Source organism: Sebastes fasciatus, chromosome 12 (genome assembly GCF_043250625.1).
Source record: "Sebastes fasciatus isolate fSebFas1 chromosome 12, fSebFas1.pri, whole genome shotgun sequence".
NCBI lineage: Eukaryota > Metazoa > Chordata > Actinopteri > Perciformes > Sebastidae > Sebastes > Sebastes fasciatus.
The window spans coordinates 19,858,576-19,882,808 of record NC_133806.1 but is presented as its reverse complement, the minus strand read 5'-3'; the positions used below and the strand labels follow the sequence as shown (position 1 = coordinate 19,882,808).

The following is a 24,233-nucleotide window of genomic DNA, read 5'->3' as shown; positions in this document are numbered from 1 at the left end:
AACACAGATGACAGATGGGACTTGTGGACAGAAAAGATTGTGTAAACATGGAGAAAGACAGTAAACTAGATAGGATGACAGACAGGCAAACAACACAGGTACAATAAAAGACTACGGAAAAACAGAAATAAAGTAGGAAGATGAGCTGCCGTGCTGAGAGACGGCAGAGATCAGAGCAGCGAGAGGGAAAGCCAGAGAACAAGAAGGAGGAGGCCATGTCATGAGAAAGAGTGGGTGAGCGAGAGACTGCAACAGAGTTCAGACAGTTGGATGAGGAAGTAGTGATGGTGAGCACATGGGTGTGGTTGGTTAGCAGTTTGCATATCTGCCTTTGACGAGTGACGTACAGAGGAAAGCACCGTGGGTGATGAGGCTGTGGATGAATCTCTGGACTCGGGCAACTCTCAGGATGGATACTAAGGTAAGCATAATAGCCTGGATGGATGACTAAATATCAGAGGGGCTGTGGGGTGTTTTTGGCGAGGCCGACTAAAAGGAGATTGATGGGGGATGACAGACAAACGGATGAACAGACAGACGGAGAGTGAGTGAGAGTGCTGGATGTGACAAACAGGCAGGCAGGTCAGACTAGGGGAAGGGAGAGACGCCTGTACAGCCCAGGGGAAACAGGCCTCATCTTGACATATGCTCTGGAGTGAAATGAAGATTGGCATGACCTGCTAATCTGAGCTGTCACAGCTCATGACGGCCACGGACGCTCACCTGTCACGCTGTTCCAAGCCCGGAGGACGAGCTGCCACCAGGATAGGTCAAAGAGCGAGATTCATTTTCTGCTGGGGGTGGATTCAAACCGAGGCACTGGTCTGGACCTCCATCCGTCACTCTACCTGCCTCTGCTGTATACCTGCTCGGCTCTCTGCATTGCTATAAAATCATGCAATATCAGACAGCTTTTTGCCTACTTTCTGTTTTTCTATAGTGTTTTGTTTCAAGCTAGGGGCAATATGTTGTGAGGGGGAGGAAAGAGTGTGTTTTTCCACTGATTCAGAGAATCACCACTAGGCCTATACAGGATTTCCATTTCGCTAAGAGGAGTTGTTTTGACACATCCTCCAATGCCATTTTTTTTAATTGGTGACAGTAGCAAACTTAAAAAATGTGATGAAGTTTGATCAGTAGTGCCACAGAGTTCAACACAGACATGTGTGGGAGGATCGTATACACAATGTGCGGCCTCCATCACTCATTTTTGACAAATGAATAGAAAAATTGTGGTTATGATACGTGTATCTTATAAAGTTTGACATTCAAAGTGAGAATCTGTTTTGTTTTTTGTCATGCTGCGTGTGTGGGAGGAGTGTGGGAGATGTTGCGTGTGTGTGCTTTAGGAGGAAGGAGAAGAAGTGGCCATGTGGTGCCTAACCTCAATGAGAGTAACTTCCTGTCTGGTACATTTGCTGTAATGTACAAAATGTTCCAGAGTGAATGCTCTCTCGCTTCAATCCTTTAATATACCATTTAGTCTATGTTCACCTTGCACTCATGCCCTTGTTGAACAATTGTAACATCGTAACCGCGGCTACAGAGACATTAAAAAACTGCTGCTCCAATCCTCTGCCACAGATGCAAGGTTTCTTACCTAGGATAAACAGATCTTCGGTAAAGTGGTAAACACATGCAGGATGTGAAAAAACTGCACAAGTTGAAATACAACTTGGTTTAAACTTTATACTTTCTGCATCATTGTGTCACCTCCTCTCCTCATAATATTTTTGTTTTTTCTTTCAGATTTATTTTACCTCCTTGACCTTCTTCCTGTTTGTCATGTTAAAAGGTGAGTGTATTGAGTGAAATGACTTTATACTGAGTCTATCTGTGGGTTCCAATACTCATACTATGACATTAAGTATGTCCCAATACATAGTATTATGTTATTAATAATACCAGGATGTCCTACTACATCCCGTCACATTTTGCAGTATGCAAGCCAGCATGCTTTACTGGCTATTCTGACCCACAATCCTCTACACAGCGGGATGAGTAACAGGGTCAAAGTTCATGGCACAATGTTATGATGAAGTAGTACGTCCCAATTGTGTGCATACTGTACTGCATACAACAGTACGTACATTGTAAGGGCAGCTGCAGTATTAGCCACCATAAGCTAGTCCCACCAGATGAGCTAAGACTGCAGCAGTACAGCTCCGGAGTGTCTGGAATTGAGCAAGTGTGTGTTTTACTGCTCATGATGATTCATCAGACTGTTTGCAAGAGGAAGAATGTGTTATTTCTTCTTTCAGTATTACATCGCTTAAAGCTGCAGCTTGCAACTTAAAGGGGTACACCAGTGATTTAGTGTGTCACTTCCATAAAATTGGGGGACTTGTAAGAGACAGATTTTAAAAAGAATGGACTAAATTAATGCAGCAGAAGCCAAGATATTTAACTTTTCATCCCCAGTAAGATCTGTAGTGTAGACTCTACCCCCTGGGTAAATGCCTATAGGCATGACCAACCCAGTCTCACTCCCAACTTGTCAAATACAGCAGATTGGGCAGCACCCCTCGGCATCGAAACCGACGTACGAAGGCACCGTTTAGCGACAGTATGTGAAGAACCAGGCTTTCAAGTTAAAGGAAACGCTATTGCGTCTGCTCTTTGGGCCCAATGGATGCAGAAGATCGCCGGATCATCCGGGTACTTTATCATTCGGCAGTCGAGCCATTTTAGCTTCATGCGCCATTGAGCAACTCTCATAGGAATGAATGGGCGCCCTCCTCCAACGCTGTATCCAGTTCCCTTTACACAACCATGACCCTAACTAAGTGGTTGTTTTGCCTAAACCTAACTTCCTGTGAAAACGGAAAATTTATTTTGAAAGGACACTATGCATCTAATAATGAACGTATATTGACACGCCGTCCCTGTTCCGTCCAAAAGCAATGCAAGACCCCGTGTTGGGAGTGAAAATGTGTTGGCATGATGTCATCAGGGTTATTTTCTCAGAGTAGTACTCCTCAGTATGACTTGAGTATAGGTGGAGTTCCCATTTAAATGCTTTTAAAGAGTTTACATACATCTTGGCATTAATATTCAAGAGTAAGATAATGTAATAACTAAGAATACTGAGTATGCATTAAAATGTGGGTCCTAATGTGGGCTTAGAAAACTAAAGGTCCAGATTTATCTTATTCCAGATAAGGAATAAGATCACACTAAACATCTTAGATCTGCAGATGACTGTAATATAAAAGGTTTACTACGAACAAAATGAAGGTTTCCCTCTACACATAATATCTGACACATAAAAAAATAGTCAGCTATAAATGTTAACACCCTTAGTCAAGTTGATGGGTTAATCAAAGTAGTTGAAATCACAGCATTATCCCCAGAAAGTCGAGGTTTTTATAAAGCTTCAGCACTAATTGGAAGGTGCTGAGTGAGTAAACAGACAACGGCCTCACTGTCCCGCCGCTTCACACAACAATCCAGCTCTGTTGTAGCCAGAGGTTTTGTGAGAGCCACTTCTTTGTAACTGTGCCGCGCTGCCCCACTCACAGCACTATTACTGTGACATGCTCTCAGTGCATCTGCAGGCCTCTCTCTCCCCTGCATGGACCAGACACATTCTCAAGTCTGGCCTCTGTCAGGAATACATCACAGCATTGTTTGAGAAAGTCACTGGGGTAAACAACACTGCTCTTTGTTCTTCCTGTAAAGATTACTGTATCGGGGGCTCGCTGTGAGGCTTCATCTGACTTGTGTTTTTCGTGATTAAAATGTGTCTTGTTTTTTCCCCGCAGTGTCGGGGGCTCAGACTCCACCACCCGCGGATCAAATGCAGTCTGTGAGCAACAACATGGCAAACTCACCAACAATGCCCGCTGCTGCGACTCCCACCGGTACGCTACTCGTGGCTATAGACTGAGAAATGCCGCTTTGCAGCCTCTTCAGTCTCCAGGCTATTTCATTTTTTACAGTTACTATCCATAATCATACATGTTAGTCATAAAAGTTATTTCTAAACTAAAATATACCTATCAATCAATCTATGAATCTGTCTGCCTGCCTATCTACCTGTCTATCTACCTGTCTATCTATCTGTCTACCTGTCTATGTATCTGTCTGTCTGTCTGTCTGTCCGGAGTTGGAGCTCAATTAAACGTTTTATATACTGTTGCATAGCGCATCTTATTTTATAAATCCATCATGTGTTTTGTGTGCAAAATCGTAATCTGTAAAGTAATTAGCAACATAGCGAAAGAGTAAAAATAGCAACACATTTACAGTTTTTCTCCGTCGCTTTGGCAAATTTTTTGAAACAGTCTTTGAAACAACATTTTCTAAACTGTGAGTGCAGTTGTCACAACTGTTTCATGATACATCACAGCTCTATTGCAAAAGGTGGTAACTCACCCAAAACACTTGCCGTGCTTCAAAACCTAGTTATTGTGTCAGTAAATTGGCCAACGCCACCAAAATGAGAAGTTTTGTCATTGTGTGAGCCGTACTGGTCAAAATGTTGAGGTGTTTTTTCACCACAGCAGTCAACCCTGGAAATGTTTCTTATATACAAATCTCAGGTTTTTTTTTACACATTGACTTTTTACTGTACTATATGTCAGTTTTTTCTACCTTAAGGTTATGTGTATCGAATTTTTAGATTCCCATTTCAACAGCAGGTAAAAGTTTACTGGGAAAAGTCAATACTATAGGCTTCAATACTGTATACACAGAAACAGGACATGCACATTCTGTTTACAATTCAGCTTTCAGGCAAATATGAAAAAAGCTGCGGTAGTTCAGTAAAAACCAACAAACTGTACCATTTATGAAATATACATGTATGTCTGACAGATTTTGATTATTGAATGGATCATTTTGCATGCGATGGCTCAAATGATGAAAGAATGTTTAGAAGTTGTGAAGAGGACGACAATGTGTGTTGGACAAGACATGTCCAAGTGGTTAATAGACAATTGTACGGACTCTTTTGCACACATCTGCCAAAACTAGTGCAATTTGCTTGAATGAATGAGAAATTCTAATCTGTTGTGAACAACTACCTAATTATTCAGAGATATCAGCTCATTGTTTTAAAAAAAGTAATTTTCATTGGAGAATTGAGCCAAAGCGAATGAGAAAAACTCTATAAGCAGTGTATAAATATTTGATAAATGGTTTATATTACACACCTATATATCAAGCTAGCTATCTAATATCATTTTATCTAATATCTTTTTATGACAAAAGGCCATGCGTCTTTCAGTTTCATGTAATTCTGTTGCTTTCTAGATGTAACAGGAAGCAGAATGGGAAGCAGAACCACCAGAGATGCTGACTCCGCCCCGGAAACTGGCCCCGCTGAAGGAACCACAAGACGGAACACCAGCAACCCAGTCAACGTCACCCCCACCACATCACAAAATAAGACTGCAACAGGTAGTCTGTTGTGTTGTTAATGATGTAGGCTATACGTGACACCCATGATTTCAATTTAACCTGATGCCATTTTTATGTTCCTGTCCCTTTAGCTCCCAAAGAACAACAAACAACAAAACCACAACCGAAGCCCACAACCACTCCAGGTAACAGTCTGCACCCTCTCTTATACATCCAGTGGCTGAAGCCATTGAGTTTGGCTGGTGGATAGAGCTCTCCAGTAGGCTATAACATCCCCTCACACCAATAGCAAAGGCTTACTGTAAGCTTTCTCCCTTTAAAACTAATTATGAGGTAATTAGAAAATATTAAACTCCCTGTCCTTGTTGAGATATACAGTACAGAGGAGTATTTCTGCTGCGTTTTACAGCACCGGGGGAAGGGAGAGAGCTAGAGTGAGAGCGACAGAGAGCGCGCTGATATGCTTTAAAAAGTGTCAGCCGAAATTTCCTAAGAGAGCCATTCCACTGAAATATTCAGAAATTCAATTAAAAATGGAGTTAAACATAAGAATGCACCTGGAATTTAATGAGAAGTAATTATTTATGGAATCGAATGGCAAAGATAAGGAGTCCCAGAAAAAATATGGTCCCATATATGAAATTTTGCATTATAAATCTGTGCATTCTACATATTAACCTTTTATAGATATTAAATCAAAAAGGAAATGTTTTTACTGTTTTTTCAGCATCCACTGTGACATCTTCCCCATCCACAACTAAGAAAACCACCAAAAACGGTACCCATCAAGCTGTTGCCCGGGGTGACTAAAAATGTTACTACTCCGTAGTTACCTTAAATGCCACAGGCGTTGCGGTTTTATTGTTATCTCGTGGCAGACTGACAGTATCACAATTCCCTGTCTTCCAAACAAAACCTGTGGCGGAGTGGTAGAACAGAGCACCTCACTTCCTGTCTTGCCAACAGATTAATGCTTGATTGTACCTTATGCAAGAAGAGATAAGATATTTGTGTCCTCATGCTGTGCTGGCTTACCACAGATAGGGTTTTGATACACCATCAGCAGCATGTCAGCGGGGCCAGTAGATCTGTCAGGCTATCTCTGACTGTTGTTCCCTGGTGATCCTCGCTCTCTTTCCTGTAGAGGCTTTCTGTGTTCAACAGTCAAACTTAATTCAACACTTTTCTTTTACTTCTTATAGATTGGAAGTGGGATAAAGATTTCGTCTATGGTGAGAAGCTACATTTGACTGTGTTTTTATGTCTGTCCAGTCCATCCAACGCCTGGAGGGAATTCCTTCAAATTTGGCACAAACTTCCACTTGGACTTGTGGATGAACAAATTCAATTTTGGTGGTCAAAGGTCACAGTGACCGCACGTCCATCCCAATCGTGATATCTCTAGAACGCCTTCAAGGAATTTCTTCAAACTTTGCACAAACGTCCACTTTTACTCAAGGATAAAGTGATTACATTTAGATGTTCAAAGGTCGAGGTCACTGTGACCTCACGTCTGTCCCATTCTCATGCTATCTCAAGAACGCCTTGAACGAATTTCTTCAAATCTGGCACAAACATCCAATTGGACTAAATTAACTGTTTACAATTTGGTGGTCAAAGGTCATTGTGACCTCACAAAAAAACATTTTTGGCTTTAACTCAAGGATCCAAATGTTAAATATGACAATTTCACACAAATGTGGAATAGGATAAAATGATGAAGTGATGACCTTTTAGACAGACATGGATGTAAACTGCAACTTGACTGGCTGGCGGAGGCATACAACCGCTAGGTGGTCATTCTAGTTTTGTGTAATCACCTGTTGTGTCTTCTGTATGGTTGGGTGTTTGATTTGTGTTTTATGTGTCTAGATTATCATTCCCTGCGTGTTGCTGGACTGTCCATTGCAGCGGTACTTTTCATCCTGGGCATCATGGTCCTTGGCTGTAAGTATGACTCTGTAAATCACAGTAATTATATTCAACCGCCCTTCTCACTATCTTGCTTATCTCTAACTGTAGGTGGCAGGACCTGTCGGCTGCCCTGTCGCAAAAGGTCATCAAAGTAAGTACTTACAGCTTTTTATTTCATTCATTCTAGTAAATGTTCACATTTTGTATTTTTTGCAGTGTTTGAGAGGTGCGTGATTAGCACGTGTGCTGAATAATTTAAGACTAAATTACAGACCATGGGCACGAAGGGGTGGCCGTGCTTACAGCACCATGTTGGGGAAACTGCAGCTGAATGAGTTAATTTATATCACAGGCTACTGGATGATGTATGGCAAACAATCAGTCACTTCAGACATATAATAGCCCAACAGAATGCTGACTAAAATCTCTGTGATGATTAATAGATAAAAAGATTATGATTAAGCTATTTGTTGGGCGAAACCATAACAGAACAACTGTTTATTTTCCTTACTGTGGTATATTTGTGTTTGATAAATATAATTGATTGCTTAAATACCGCTCGATTCTTTCAATGTGTTTATTTTCCAGATCATATCGAGTGGTCCAAGCGAAAGGAGAGTGAGCATGTGTACATTGATAAAAGCACAGAGCTGCAAGAAACCAACCAGGACTGCATCAAGAGAAAAAAAAACCTGGCAGCGTGCGTGTGGATGTATAATCGACTGACTGTATATATGTTGCTTGGTAACACTGTCATAGAAAAACACTCAATAAACATAGAAAACATGAATCATGCTGACAAGTGGAAAAAGTGGAACCATCACCTGCTTAATCTTTGTCAAAAGTAATTTCTTTACTTTACCGTACTAAAAAAAGTAAAACAATTTTATCTTGGCAAATCATGAAGAGATGATTCATATTTTAATCACACCTTCAGCCACGAAGCAGGCTTGTTTCTAATGACCTTATAACTGATAACACCGCCATAGGCAGTGTCTCACAGCCAGGATTATTATTAAAGGTTATGAAGAATAACCACATAGCATCCTACATTTGACAATCTAGCACGACATGAAACTGAAGCTGGGTCACTTCCACTTCCTGATAGATACTGCACGCTCTTTACACTTTCAATCTCAACAGAAACGTGATGTTTAGTAAGGGGTGTCTAAGCTTCTTAGTGGCTCTATGCTTGTAAGTGAGTAAAGCCCGAGATTAAACAAGATCCACTGGAGCATTATCTTTGCATCCATATGGCATCAAAACGATGCAGGCGACAAACCAGGAGAAACCAAGCAAATTTTTGTAACAGATTTAATTTCAAAATCAACAGAGTTCAGCATACCTACATAATAAACAGTAGTATTCACTGTTCTAACAGCTATCAGAACAAAATCAAGGAGAGAGCAGATGTGCAAACAGAATCCATTCATGATATGATGTGACTGCAATTGTTTTCTTGTCAGATACTTGGTTATACTTTGTAAATAATTATATTATATATTAAAAATGTGACTGCCTTTGGCACAAATAATATGGTATGGGTTCATGTGGATACACAGTTACTAGGGCTGACCCGAATGCTTCGAAGCTTTGACCGTTGCCATGGTAATCGACCCCCAAATCAGTATTCGAATGCTTTGTTTTTTTTATGTATAAGTATGTAATAATGTATAAATCCCCAAATAGCCCATGAAATAAGGAATAATCCCACAACATTATTCATATTCAACATTAATTATTATTAGTTATTCTCGGACAGATATCGTTGTTTGTTATGTGTAGAGGTGCGTGTGTGTGTACTGTAGTGTGACAGCGGCACTGTCCCCGAATTTACAAATACCTTTGAATACTTCTCACCGAAGCTTCAAAGCCCCAAAAATGGTATTCGGGACAGCCCTAACAATTACATATGTGTATTCAACATTAAGTCCAAATTTAACTTTTTTGCTTCAATATGACTAAAATACAAATATATTACATAAAATACTTTTTTTGCAAATAATTGACTCCCACCCACCACAACATTTCTTACACACACTTTATAAAAGAACAGTGGAGAGAACACATCACCCCTTAACAACACGTATATAAAAAGACCATTCAGCCAAACAAACACAATATTTTTTCCATTAAAAGACACAATGCAAATACATAGGTCGGTAAATCTGTAAATACATACAATATATTATATATTATAAGCTACTGTAGAACAATTGCGTAATATCAAACAATGCCTTTAGTGCGGTGGCTCTGAAAGCTCAACGCACTACAACTTTAAAAAAACACATGCAATTAAATCGAGACACAAGCAAATGGAGAAAACATCTTGCAAATGCACAAAACACAGCGAAATACAGGAACGCTGCAAGGTGCATAGAACTTGCATGTATTTGCAGCACATGTATTTGGTTTCTTTTGTGTATATTTGGTTGAGTTTGCAGCATTTTTTCCTAAATGTCGCTCATGTGTTCTCACATTGATGATGATATTTTCTTCATTTGCTTGAGTTTTGTCTCTTTGCATGTGTTTTCTTTAGTTGCAGTGCATTGAGCCCTCAGGGACACCGTACTCTAGCCTGCAGAGAAAAAAAACAATCAGCCAAAAAAGGATAACTATTTCCCACAAAAATCCCATTGAGAAAGAAACAAAAGCTCAACATCTACATTTGGTTGCATTTACATGAGTAGTGTCACAGCGGAGCGGCTTTACAGGAGGGAATAATTGAGCAGAGTTTTGGTCACATGGCTGGACCAAATACTGCATTTCTCTTTGGATTTGTGCACAAGTCTGTTTGCTTTCTGCATTTTGGGGGGGGAAAAATCCTTGAAAGAGAATACAAATGTTGCTCCATTGTGGTTTTGTTTGTCCAACAGAAATAGTGAATGAGTAAATATGACTACAAAGACGTAAAAAACTGAAATGTTTTGTACTGCAATTTTTGTCCAATTGTCCTCCCTTTGAAATGCTGACCCATGTTGAAGGCTTATTGGGCAATGCTACGCTTTCGAGAAATAACACATACTGTACACAAATACGAACGGTAAATCAAACGCACAAACAATAATCGCATCAGCCGATTTGTTTGTGCTAAATAAATGCATCGTTTTTTTTAAGACGACGCTTCAGCACAGACCTAATGCATAGCCACGGTACACCCAGAAGAGGACGTGACTGCACAATTGTTTTTGCTCTCAAAACTGTCTGGACTGGAGCCAAGCCCCATCCCCCAGTGGCGAGATTAGCTGCAAGATTTAGTGGAAGAGCAAAGTGAGATCCTGCTTTGACAAATCCAGTGTTTAACCCTAGCCATTCCCAGCGTTGCTTACTCCATTACAAGTGTCCTCGTGAAGCCACAAATAAAATACTGTCATGTCGAACAGGAGCGTGTCCCATTCCCCTTTAACCTTTGCCTTCTCTGTACTAGAACAAATAAGGCAACCGGTGCCTCGGGTTTTTGCATAGGAAGCTTTCTTTCGCAGGGCATGATTGATTTCCATTTAAATGAAAACAGAGAAGCCATCATGCTCTCATTGTTGGTATTTTCCCAATCATCTCCAGCACTTTATTTGATTCGTGAGATTTTATCCCTCCCCCTCACACCCAGCTTCTTTCTACCAGTGTGAGGCATTAATCTAACTCTCTACGGCATTCAGAGAGCTGTTGTATTTACAATCCGCAGGACTAAAGTGAACGCTTTTCAAAACGAAACAGAGAGGGGGGGAAAAGAAAACATCATTCATGGCGGTCGATTAATTTGCTGCCTCGCGAGAAGATGTTCACACTGGCTATTTCCACTTGTTTCTTTTTTTTTTACTGAGGTTGAGAAGAGGGGGAACAGGTTTTTTATCTCCCTATTGCACTGCCTCCTGTCATTCCTAATGGGCCAGGAACAGAAGGTGTCAGACAAGTGAATAGGAGAATGAAGTGAGCACTGGGCTGGCTTAGTGTGGATTAGCATGGTTTGTCTCACTCATCGACCATTTCATACAGACAGGTCTGTTCCACGAGCACCGAATCAAACGCAAATACAGTTTCACCGCATAGCTGGTGGGAATAATTTCTTGTTTCAGGTAGTAAAAAAAAAAAAAAGGGGGAGCTCTGGCTGTGCTAAATTATCCCTTTTAACAAAAGAAGCTTTAAGCCATATTCACTGGCTTTGATTTGGATTCCTCAAATAGAATCCAATTAGAAGGTTTGAATGTGTTCCAAATGTCCTCGGCTAAATTGCGTGTATGTGGAGTTTAAATGGCTGGGACAAAGACAGAAGTATACTACAGTAAAAAAAAAAAAAAAAGGCATAAGTATTGGTGTAGGAGTGAGAAATGAACTGAATGGTGAGAAGCAGGCTGTTGTGCAAAGAAGTCTAACTGTCCTGAGTCAAAAGAGTAGGAGGTGACATAGCCCGGTGCATTGCTCCTCTCGTCTGATTATTATAGGACTGCTACTCCACCAGGAACTAGACAGCCCCTTTCTGGTCCTGCTCTGTAGGCACGAAGTAGATCCTGAAGAGAGAGAGAGAGAGAGAGAGGGAGGACAGGCGAAGGAGGGGGTGAGGGGAGACAGGGCAAAAGTATGTCATCTTCAAGATATTTTTAGGCACTTTCTCAGTTTGTTAGCAGAAAGACACAAGAAACATCCCCGCGTGTCGGAATTCAGGAAACGACACGTCTGCCTCATGCTGCAGGGCTCTGACAGGTGCACGGTGACTGCACCACCTCAAAAACACAGCTCATCCCCAGGTGGGACTTATAAACCTGGCAAGGCGCTGTTGATCCAACAAGCCAGAGGTTGCTGTGTGATTAAGCCTCTTTTCAGCAGAGCGATCAGTCAGCACCAAACACTGCCAGAGCTGACTGCAGCCCCGGGAGGCAGCCGGTAATCCTGCAGAGGAATTTAACCCTTGCAGATTGTCTCGGGCGTCTGCTCCATGATGGCAGCTCGCCTGCCGCTCGGAGATCTCTGGGGACAAACTTGAACTCCGTAACCTCTCTGACCCAGACCTACAGGGTCATGTATTATTATTACTGCACCCTCAAAACAAGACAAACTGATTGGTCGGCAGAAAGCCTTCCTGGAGCTACCTGCGGTTAAATAAGCAAAGGTGTAGAAGGGAGGCAAAAAGCAATGAGTGAGCGTCTCTCTGTATAACTGGTTTGGCTGTTCTGCTGTTGGCAGATTGTTGGCCTGACTCCAGGAATTGTGTTTACAGGGTTGTTTCACTTCTGAGCAGAGTCATCTACTCGTGCCTCAGTTCATGAGGTAAGCTTTGGGACAGGTTAGGTCTTGTCCCGTTCGGTCATACAGACCCAGCGGCTCTGTCTTAAGGCTATTGTTTGATGGCTAACATGGGAAGGGTTAGAGTTGGGGAGTGTTCAGCGGGCCTCAGGCTGTGACACTAATTGCTGTACAAGTCCAGACGGGCTCAGATGGGTGGATGCTGGTTATGTTTCGCCACCCGAGTATTGTTTTGCGGTTTTTGACGCTGACGACTTGGATGAAGCAGGGTTCGTTGGCAAGGCAGCAGAACGGCTGTTACCCACCAGACTGGTTCTGTCACCTGCAGGCTGACTTAGCGTAAAGTGGAACATGCATCTCTCAAATATCAACTGTGAAAGTGGAGAAATTTGACCTTACCCTCGCTCCCGATTCTTCATGTGGCGTCTTACTAACAGTGTGGCTGCAAGAAAGAAAAATGAAAAAAGGTCACAGCTACACAAGAGAAAAGTTCATATTTGCTTAGGTATTAACAGCTTTACAAGGCACACAGGGACTACAGAGATTCCGGCTGAGCACCGTGGGGCTTTACAGCAGTGCATTTGTCAACTGTGGGAAGGAAGCAGGCACAATTTCACTACATTATGTCTCCGCAAAACACAGAATACTTACTGACTATTGCAGCGCCTGAGAGAGTCAACACAACCACAGCTACGATGATGATAATCAGGGTGAGCTGACCTAAAAGAGAAACAAAAAGAAAGTTGGTTATAAGTGTATTAAACAAGCAGTAAGGTAAGTTGATACCAGTGTATGATATGTATTCTAACATTTGAATATGTTTACTATATATCGCTAATTCTAATTAAATACTTTTCTTACTTGGCGATTCTTCTACACCTGTAGTTTTATCTGCACCTTGGTTGTGAAGATCTGCACAAAGAGAAGAGGAGAACAGTTAACATGAGTTCTGCTGATTTCAGGTGTACTGTACATTTCAAGCCCCCACAGAACACTTCATTAGGCAGTACTTATACTAGATACAGATACAGAGGACAACAATAACACCAAAAGGTATCTGGAATTAAAGCAGCAGTGGGTAGAATTGGAGCAAATATGATTTAAAAAAAGTGATTTTTATTTTTTAAATCATGTGCCTCTGTGTCCTCCGGTGCTCCTGATGGCGTCTGCAAGATTTCATCGACCGGAGGAAAACAACCAATCAGGGCCGAGCTGGAGCCTGTCGTCTCTGATCAGCTGTCAATCACTCGCAAACTCCGATTGAACGGTCAAACTAGGCAGCGCTGATCAAATATAATGCCTATTTAATATAATGCCTATTTCTCGCCTCAAATGTTTTCAGAAACATCTTGTAGTGTACTGTTTAGCTGTAAAATGAGAAAGTTTGTGACCTAGCAGCCATGTTAAGATCAGTTGAAGAAATACCAAGCACCGCCCACCAGCCGGAGCACAGCCAATAGGAACGCTCTCCCTGAAATGACGGGCTAGATTTTTTAAAGACTGAAAACAGAGCCATGAGGAGGAGCAGAAGTCTAGTTTTCTCTCAGAACACTTGAAATACAATATGCTGAGAGGTTATGGAATATTTGAATGATGCCAAAAGCGTTCTGCCTACTGAAGCTTTAAGTGTACTGTATATGAGCATGTGCTCGTGTCTACAGAGAGGCAGACAGTTGAGGCTTCAGAGGAATCGCAGCTCTTTGCAAAACGGCTTCTTCTCCAGGAGCCGACTGCCCTCTTCTAAACAGATCTGTAATTCTATCAAATGTCCATCAAAGCGAAGATGAGGAGTGACGGAGGGAGATGTGGAGAGAGAATGAGAATGCCAATGTTGATTAGCTGGCCAGCAGGATGGCGGAGATGTCGACGTGTTCATTGGCCTTTCGGCAGAATCCGCCGGGCCCCTCCAGGGAGCTAATTGATTCCATTCAGGGCTTAATGGTTGGGAGGAGGGGAAAGCCTACAGGGGCCACAGCCCCGCACATTTCACCGGGCCAGAGCAACCTATACACAATGCTGACTTACTGACAATAATTATAGAGGCCATAACCTTCCCAGACTCTCCTCTGAACAGCTGCCATTACAGTGTTTGTGGGTGTGATGCAGAAGAAACTAGAAAATCCTCAAATCCACTCTTGAGAACTGAGGTAATAAACATACCTTGTTCTATCTTTTGCACAACTCTATCCTCATCATCATCATCCGGATCTGTGAAGGAAGGAGAAATCAGATGCTTGAACAGACAGTACAGAAAAGCTATGCTTCTCGGTGTGAGCACCATCAAATAATAACAGTTCTTCTTCTACTGTACAATAGTCCGGATATAGACAACACCTTTAATCTTTTAGCAACACTATTGATTGAGGGTTTTATGAAGTCAGTTTAGGACCAAAAGCTCTGAGAGCGAAAAAATGAAAACTATAAACAAGAATCAATATTGTACACAGAAAAAACAAAAACATCTGAATTGAAGGCAATAAAAAAGTTGAAAATAAGAAACCCCACCCATAAACAAGTGACCAAAATTGCAGTAAATAACAAAACTATAAATGATGACGAAAACCATTAAGTGAGAAATGGGAGAGTCATCACAGAATGTCCTGCAGCTCTGTTGTGCATTTGTGTGAAGTGAGTTGAGGATCTAACATTTCTTTCTTGTCCAGCACGCTGGAATTAACAATCTACATCATGTTTTGAAGTTATTCTGTTTGACATGAAATTGACTAGTCTGGAATGACCCTTGACATCTGTTAATTACTTCATACATGGCCTAAAGCAGAGGTTGTCTATCTTTTTTCAGCCAAAGACCAAAGATAGAGAATATACTGGGGATCCGCTAATTAGACATAGTCTGTTTTTTACACTTCCGTAGCCTTAGTTATGGGAAAGAACAACACAAGGCAAAGGTATTAGAAAGATATTAGACGTGTATTAAACTTATTTGCAAATTCTAATATAGATTTGTTAGATTAGGACATACTCTAAACTATTATAATTAACATATTTGTTGAACTGAAGTCTTTTGTAAAAATAAAATACCAGAAATTGACTTCAAGCTAGAACCAGTTACATTCACTTGATAACTTGTTATATAGCACTATGACAACTGCGCCCAGCTGCTTGAAAGGTTTCATAAAGTGCTCCTGTTTTTCTTTATTTTACAGATAAAGATGCATTACGTACCATCAGCGGATCCTTCGATCTCCTCTGAAACAGCTGCAAAAAAAAAGATACAGAATTAGAATGCTTTCACATCTGCTTTTCTTTTCTGGTATCATCTATACCAAGGAAGTACAGCACTAAGAATATTGTTGCTAATTTCACATGCATAATGTTATTCTTATGTGCAAGCCCTTTGTTTCACCATAGCACCTTTCAGGCGGTTGTATAATTCAAAAGTGAGTGGATACATTAATCTGCACAGACACAGTGCACATAGGTAGGTAGGTGAGGAAATCATGCCGGCGCAGGGATGCACAGACCCTGATTAGATGTTTATCACCTGCAAGCGTCACACAGAGATGAGAACATACCAGTAGCAGCTGGCAGCAGCAGCAGCAGACACAGGAACAGCAATCGCATCATCTTCAAATGCTGCGGGGGGGAAATAGAAAACCAAGATAAAAATATCTGCTATTAATATTCAGCCATTGATGTGCGTGGAATCTTGGTGTTTTGGTTTAGAGGCAGGGTGAGGTGGAAAGCAGCAGTGCTGTCTATTATTGGGGCTTGTGTGGCACTTTGAGTTCCAGGATCACATGGTTGCTAGTCAGTGGAAAACTACAGTTTTCGAGCCAACGAGTCGGTGTAGAGTTTTAACTGCTTTCATGCATGCATGCAATTCTAGATAGCAATCTGCAGTGGGTGGTGGTGAGAGGGACAGTGAATGACAACCTTATTTCCCATAGCGCTCAGCAGAAAAACTGTTCTGAGAATTCTGTCACAGTCAGCTTTCAACAAGTGTCTATTCAACATTTTCCCCTCCCTACGCAAAGGGAAGCCAGGTGTTGAGCAACAAAAAAGTGTCCAATGGCGTCCACTGACAACACAAAAATTGTGTTTTTGATCCTGCTAAGCAATATTCTTGTCTAGAGTTGCAACAATTAATCGTTTAGTTGTCAACTAAATTAATCACCAACTATTTCGATAATCGATTAATCGGTTTGAGTACGTTTTTTAAAGAATAAAATGATCTGATTCCAGCTTCTTAAATGTGAATATTTACAGGTTTCTTTACTCCTCTATGACAGTAAACTGAATATCTTTGAGTTGTGGACAAAACAAGACATTTGAGGATGTCATATTGGGCTTTCGGAAACACTGATCAACATTTTTCACCATTTTCTGACATTTTACAGACCAAACAATTAAACGGTTAATCGAGAAAAATAACCAACAATGAAAATAATAGTTAGTTGCAGCCCTATTCTTTTCACGCTAACTGGAAAAGAAAAAAGTATGAGTTTGATTTCACCTGAACGTATATTCATCTGTCAATCTTATCTTATCTTATCACATAAAACAAGTGACACTCTTACACTGGCTGTTATTTCTTTTTTTAGTGTATTGTTGTTCTCCAGGAGAAATGTCACAACTTCCTCATGGCACGGGGCCCAACGCAAACCCTACCTCCGCTCCCCATCGCCGCCACATAAGATGTGAAACGCAGATGTTCTTGGCCCGCCAAACAAAGCCCCAGCTGTATCCAACACAATATGAACGGTGATATTTTTAAAATGGGAAAGCATGGGAAAGACCTCTCTTCCAGTCGAGCTCCCGGATGAAGCCTCATTGGTCCGATTTAGCTGTTGAGCTTGGCATGAGATCAGGAACCAATAGTCATGCGATGTTTGACACTGTACACAACCACTGACCTTTGTGCCGAATGTAATAGTGTCGGCGACTGTTCATTGTTAGCCATTGTGTCCTTGCTTCCTTCATAGTTAATGAGGAAAAAACTGAGGTGACCCGCATTGTTAAGGTGCAGGGCTCCAAGGGATCGCAGCAAACACCCACCCTTCACCCCCACACAGCAGTCACCAACTCCCTGTTTCCTACTAATTTCTACAATTTAAGGAAGTGGATTATGCCCACCATATGGCGAGTAGATCCTAATCACCATATTTGGTGAATGGAAGTGAAAAAGAAAGGAGCCACTGGCATTAAGACTGGAGGCTAGTCAGTTAATTCTTTCTGTTTGGTTTGTGATAGTTTAATTAAAGGATTCTGGCCATAAACTGTAATCTCATCTAATACTGCCATATAGGGGTGGGAGGAAATATCAATGCAGCATAGTATCGCGATATTTTGCGTGGCAATATTGTATCGATACACGGACGTCAATCTTTTATTATATATACCTCTTAACAACTTGTGACGGCCTGTCTTTCAGAGGTTGTAGCTCAGTTTTAAAGCTAGAGTGAAGGTACTGGTATCATATGAAACTAAAAAAACTGAGTTTTCGATTGGTATCAACCATGTAATGTTAGATTGTCAGGAAGAATGCCAAATAACGCTCCAAAATGATGCTACATTTTGGCGAGGAAAAACTGGCATGGCCATTTTCAAAGGGCTCCCTTGACCTCTGATCTCAAGATATGTGAATGAAAACTTTGAGATGAACAGAGTGAAAACTATATATTATTAGATAACACAGGAGCGCTGTCGCCTCACAGCAAGAGGGTCGCAGGTTCGAACCTGGCTTTGGGCCCTTCTGTGTGGAGTTTGCATTATCTTCCTGTGTTAGCGTGGGTTTTCTCCGGGTTCTCCGGTTTCCTCCCACAGTCCAAAGACATGCAGGTTAGGTTAATTGTTGACTCTAAATTGCCCGTAGGTGTGACTGTGAATGTGAATGGTTGTCTGTCTCTATGTGTAAGCCCTGTGATAGTCTGGGGATCTGACCAGAATACCCCACATATCGCAAAATGTTTAAAATCACAATATGATCATATCGTGATATTATCGTATCGTGGGGCTTCTGGTGATTCCCACTCCTACTGCCATGGTAGTTGTTGTCTAGAAATGTTAATGTCCACTCTGTGGGGCCGCACAAGAACGAGCACAGCCCAGTCCACAACCAGATTATGTTCATGCTAAATTAGCAGAACAGCATTAGGAACTATTTTTGTTGACTGTATAGGAAAAATGATGTTAATCACACAGCTGAGGCTGATTGGAGAGGGAGTGCAGTGTGGGCTGTTCTGGCCTCTTGAATAGCTGCAGTAAATCTCCAAACGCAAACAACCTAAGAAGCTGCAAATAAAATCCCCTTCTGTATCCAATTTGCTTTTCAGAGTCGCTTTGGGTGAAATAATAAGCTGATCCAATTTGGAAATATTTATCAACCCAGTCCACTGCCTCTGTATCAAAACGGCTCCTGACGCCTGTATTATTTTTCAAATTGGGTAATATATTCTTGTACATTTGAATGCCGATTGAATTTGCTCTTTAATACCAGACCCAATTTGCAACATATAATAACCAGTGGCTTGCTTATGAAGCAGACACACCAGCTGACTGCCGGCTAAAGATGCGAAGATCATAGAAGGTAAATGTAGGAATCATAAAACTGGAGTGCAGTGATGCAAGAAAGGCATATAGTGTACTGTTGCTGGAGGGTGAATTTGTCTTGTTTTTGTTCCATTCTCCCCGACGCAGTTCTCCACTGACAGGTTTAACCCTGAATCTCATACCTGTCTGGCCAGTCCAGCCCACAGAACACGTAAATCTTGTTTACCAGTTTTAATTTTGAATGATGAACACTATCCAGCTCCTTCCAACCCACCCAGTGCAATATATATCAACAAAACACACACAAACAGAGGTTTACTACATGTATACAAACAGAACTACTTGCAGAGACACGGACTATGTCTTTCTCATCTGCTCGCACTGATAATAGCCCTCTGCTCAACCACAGTGCATCGCTGACAAGACTCTGACACCGGCGATAACGATCACTAACGTGCAAAAGATATTAGAATTACTGTGGCTTAGAGAGTTCATAGGAAAACAAATACAAGTAAAGGAATATGAGAGACGGCAGATAGCGAAGAAAAACTTTGATTATTGTGAAGATGTGTCAACAATAAAAACAGACTTGCTCTAAAAAACAATGAGCCCAACAACAACAAGGGAACAGACTGAGTGAGAAAGGGACAAAAAGCACCCAGATCATTTGTTATTCATTGCCATTCAATTCTATAAAAGTGGTAGCTTACTCTGGTTCAGTGAAGAGAGAAAATATTCTTATTGAAATGTTTACTCAACTCTGCCATCTCTACCGGAGCTGTTTATCTAAGTGAGGTTGATGCAAATTCCTTTTACAACATAACATATACTCTGCTATGCCACTGGACCGCAAACAAAGCAGAAAAAGGAAGCTAATGATAAAATGAAAATAAAGCAAAACTCACAATACCTCAGTTGGTGCCATGCAAACCAGTGAACAATCCACCAGCACCGATGAACAATGAGTCTGACAACGATAAACAGTTATTTCCAATGCAAGTGGTGTGTGGGTGACTTGTTGAGCGTCAGGCCAATAAGGCCAACAGTAAACAACTAAGAGGATTTGAGAGTGTGTCTGATGATGATAGACAAGAAGGCTGAGACACACATCCTGTATTTGCCTGCCCCCTCCTCTCTCTCTCTCTCTCTCTCTCTCTTTCTGTGTGTGCAAAAACCTGTGAACACACACAAGAATGAACAGATCTGACTCTACGGTTATATCAAAATAAATCTGGCATTTTCCACCTCCACCGTGACTAAAACAGCAACAACTCGATCCAGGGTATACTGTACTCCGGGCACGTACACCTCAGGTTTACTTTTTATCAGATGGAGACAAAGCGGTTTTGTCTTTGTTTTGTTATCAACACTATCACAAGACCTATATCCCAGTCACATTGAGGGTTTTCACAGTCCGATATCTCTGAAACGCAGCCTCATCACTCCTCCGAGAAACACAAAATGTGCAAGAAAACTACAAAGATGTAAAGGGTTCAACAAATATCTCACCTCTGACACTCCCTGGGCAAAGCAGCTTGATTAACAACAGCAGAATATCACTTTGTTATGTGTTTGCAGACTAATATAACAGGTCAAGAAGTTCACTTGTGTGCGCACTGTGCATGGCATGGCAATCTTATACTGTACACACACAGGAAATGGAAGTAGGGGTGCTGCGGTGTGCCACGTTTTGTTTTTATTTACAACACCTTCACCTTCTGTAAACTGCTTCCTTAAAAAGAACACTGCACATCCGAATGGATGAAATCAGGTTATTGTCACATTGACTCATTGTAGCTAACAAACAGAACTGCTGTTGTTTAGAGCTGAATTCTCTCTCCATGAGTTACAATCTAACAACTCACAATAACTTGGGTGAACTTGAGCTGAGAAAATAAATTACGGAGGAAAAAGGAGGAAGAAGTTGCACTGCAGGCTACATGCTGATAGTAATATCTTTCAAAAAATATCCTTGGTAGTACTTGGTATTTTCTGTATTACAGTCAAGTACTGAAGACATTTAAAACGTCCAATAATACAAGAGAAAGACAGTTCTATTGCAAAATGTGAACTCCGTTTGTGGAAGTTTAAGGTTTCATTTCAATGTGTGACCTTTCTGTCTCTGACACACTCACCACAGATGTAATCCGTCGATGAGAGCCGCAGCGGAACCGACTTGTTAACAGGAAAAGCTGTCTGCCGCTGTGGGCCAAGTTCAGGGCAACTTTATTCTCACCTACAGTAGGGGATTCACAGCCACCTCATATTGCGCAGAAATGCCCCTTAACTTTGCCTCTGAGTAAAGTTTTGACATCAGCGGAAAATACCTCCCGTGTCAAAGTGAGAAATGATGTCACAACAGTTTCCTGAAAACCATGATGTTATCTTTTCAAGATAGATGCTTCTGATAATAGCCTATCTTAGTGCATGAATAATAAAAAGCAATGATATGTGCCATAAGTTAACAATTTATGGTAAAATTGAGTAATGAAAAAAAACAACATTTAATGTTGCCTTCAAATGAAACTCGTGAGCTTGTGTTTTACAACATGGGAAGTCGTGCTTGGCGTTCAAGTTCATGTCGTGAGAACACCGCTGCTAAGCGACAGTTACTTAGTTACGTTACGTTACGTTACGTTACGTTACGTTACGTTACGTTACGTTACGTTACGTTACGTTACGTTACGTTACGTTATGTTACGTTACGTTACGTTACGTTACGTTACGTTACTGTCGGTGTCTAGAAGCCAGAGAGGCTGACAATTAAGCAAGCAAGCAAGTGGGTAACATAATGCAGGAAATAAAAAGGCATAATGACAGAGGATGAGGCCGTTGGGAATATCAACATTTTCCTCAGAAATATTATAAAATTACGAAGAAAAACAATATACTACTAAAATTACAAAATATTCACTTATTAGGCACCAAAAAATGAACTTTTATGACCTCTGCCATTTCTGACAACATTAACAAACACGTCGCAACTCATAAACTCGGAGCCTAAGCTGGATATTGAATACAAGTGTGAGTTCTGTGGACTTGAAAAAGAGAGTATTCCCCATCTATTCTTTCACTGTATACATACAAGAATGTTCTGGATGGATGTAGCCAACTTTCTACAAAAGAAACTTAAGATGAATGTTGAAATAAATATGTTTGATGTAATGATATATTTTAGTCAAGATACAATTTGAAATGATATGCAGTATATCATAAAATGATTCATTATTTTTGGAAAATTTCATATTCATACGACAAAATGGTCAGGAACAAAGCCAACTTTCCTACTTTTATCAATGAATTAAAACAGTATAGCACCATCATACCCTATATTAAAAACAAAAAAGCCATTAAGACTTTTAAATTATTATAACGTGATGTATATAACATAAACACAAACCCTGGCATTATGAAATGTATATGCAATTATTTTTATTTTATCCTCTTTTTGTCTTTTTTTTCAACTGTCTATATCTCTGTAATGAGAGTTCAATAAAGATCGCATTTAAAAAAAGACAAACTTTCCACTTAGAGGTTGTGAATACTGTGTTTTATTTGAAGACAAAAAAATGGACCTATAGTTTTACCGATTTTAGCCAAATTCTTTATTCACAAGGCAAAATTCTTAAAGACTCCACCCATCTCCATGTGCTATTATAATGAAACTCAACTCTAAGTCCCTGAAATGAATGAAATCAAAATATGACAAACATCTCTGTATATTACTTGAAAATGATCTGACCCGATAACTAATGATCGCATTATCCCTTTTTTTGGTTTTATTTATGTCATGCTTTTTTAAATTTAATTAAAAAAAATGTATGTTATTGACTGTGTAAATGTTTTATGTTTGTTGTGATATCAGTTTTGAGGATGATAACTTTGTTATTGTAATGAATGAGTGAATACCACATGAGGCATGGGGCGTTCATGAACTCTTCTCCTGAAGTCGTAAAAAACGACTCCATTGAAGGCACCATCAGACACGCTGCTGCACGCTCTGCTAGTTAATGATAATGAGGATCACCTGGCAGTTGCAGCCTAATTGATGACGTCAACACGTTTTGATTGCCAGGCGTGCCAAGCAGCAGGTGTGCTAATAGGCCATCTTTGGCATCTTTTCCCTTCGTTGCTTGCTGGCAATGTGTTGCTAGCTCATCCTTTTTCGATGTTTGGTGCTTTCCCTGGCATGCAAATATATCAGCTGTAGGGAAGACCAACCCGATATAGTTGTTTTTCCTTAATTCAGTGCAGTAATGTGGTTTGTGCTGTTGCTCCAGGTGTGCCTCCTGGGACTTGGTAAGTGGCATGGTTTACACGCCAGAGCTATTGTTTGCACTGTAGGTGTGATTAAACTAGATTCAACGGTCATTTGCACAAAGACTAGGCTAATATAACTGACTAGTTTGTCCTGCATGTTGCTTCTTTCACTCAGCGGTGTCCCATTCTTTTTTCTTTTTTTTTACCTTTCAATATTTGCAGCACACTTTGCATTAGCTATGTTTTTCCTCTTTCACCTGCAGCACTCCAAGTCTCAACATTTCTGCTGTCTACCTTCTATTTGTCTAGTTTTGAGTGACGAGTGGGGTATGGCTATAGTCTCAGTCTCTAGGACAACAAAAGAGTGCACACTTTATCTCCACTGCTAAAAAGGAATTATGGTTAGTAATTAGTGTCTTGAGATATTTTCAGTTTTTTCTTTGCATTAGAAGACGTATGTAAAAATAGATCACATAAAACCAACTGTGCCTTTTTTTTTTGTCACAAAGCTTTTGCTATAAGTTACATTTATCATTTTAACTCACTGCTATTTATTTACAATGACAATCCATACATTAGATTAGAAGCTTGTGCTAAAAAGATAATCAGTGTGTATGAAGTAATAGTTATGCTTGTAATCTTATATTCATTTAAGAATAACGGAAATGTGAACTTACATTAAAATTCAGCTGTTGTTCAGAGTTGTCTGTACACTGCTGGTATGTTGTTGCTCCCACGCCAAGATCCTTGTTATCATAGAAACTGCCAGAGTGAGTGTGCACGTTAATACAGGTGTAACCAGTCAGGAACTAGGTTCTCCATTGGCTGCTGAACTTGTTGAAATCTGACACCACCGGTCTTATCTCTTGCAAAAGTTAACTTGCTGTGCACACGGGGAAGCTTGCTCACTGCTCTCAGTCAATACACTGAGTTGTTTACTGTCAATC

At 40.7% G+C, this 24,233-nt stretch overlaps 3 protein-coding genes across 5 annotated transcripts in view; 2 read left to right on the top strand and 1 right to left on the bottom strand.

Moving 5' to 3' along the window:
- Positions 1 to 256: 256 nt before the first annotated feature.
- Positions 257 to 9,265, top strand: fxyd5 (FXYD domain containing ion transport regulator 5). The gene is made up of 10 exons (XM_074653983.1): positions 257 to 421; positions 1,750 to 1,795; positions 3,765 to 3,863; positions 5,257 to 5,403; positions 5,496 to 5,549; positions 6,092 to 6,166; positions 6,567 to 6,596; positions 7,237 to 7,311; positions 7,387 to 7,429; positions 7,867 to 9,265. The coding sequence occupies exons 1-10, from the start codon at positions 368 to 370 to the stop codon at positions 7,898 to 7,900; spliced, it is 657 nt and encodes a 218-aa protein (XP_074510084.1). The 5' UTR covers positions 257 to 367; the 3' UTR covers positions 7,901 to 9,265.
- Positions 8,579 to 24,111, bottom strand: LOC141779238 (uncharacterized). 3 transcript variants are annotated; one of them, XM_074653985.1, is made up of 8 exons: positions 23,964 to 24,111; positions 16,050 to 16,110; positions 15,700 to 15,732; positions 14,677 to 14,724; positions 13,378 to 13,428; positions 13,168 to 13,236; positions 12,916 to 12,958; positions 8,579 to 11,783 (listed from the first exon to the last, which is right to left on the bottom strand). In XM_074653985.1, the coding sequence occupies exons 2-8, from the start codon at positions 16,099 to 16,101 to the stop codon at positions 11,738 to 11,740; spliced, it is 342 nt and encodes a 113-aa protein (XP_074510086.1). In that variant the 5' UTR covers positions 16,102 to 16,110; positions 23,964 to 24,111; the 3' UTR covers positions 8,579 to 11,737. The 3 variants fall into 3 exon arrangements, with proteins under 3 accessions (XP_074510086.1, XP_074510085.1, XP_074510087.1); XM_074653984.1 differs by lacking the exon at positions 23,964 to 24,111 and adding an exon at positions 19,937 to 20,102; XM_074653986.1 differs by lacking the exon at positions 23,964 to 24,111 and adding an exon at positions 19,932 to 20,094.
- fcgbp (Fc gamma binding protein) overlaps positions 23,101 to 24,233 on the top strand; it is a 39,098-nt gene continuing 37,965 nt past the window's right edge. The window contains exon 1 of the mRNA XM_074654877.1: positions 23,101 to 23,325. Coding sequence (XP_074510978.1) covers positions 23,283 to 23,325 — 43 coding nt within the window. The 5' untranslated portion in view covers positions 23,101 to 23,282. The remainder of the gene's footprint in view (positions 23,326 to 24,233) is intronic.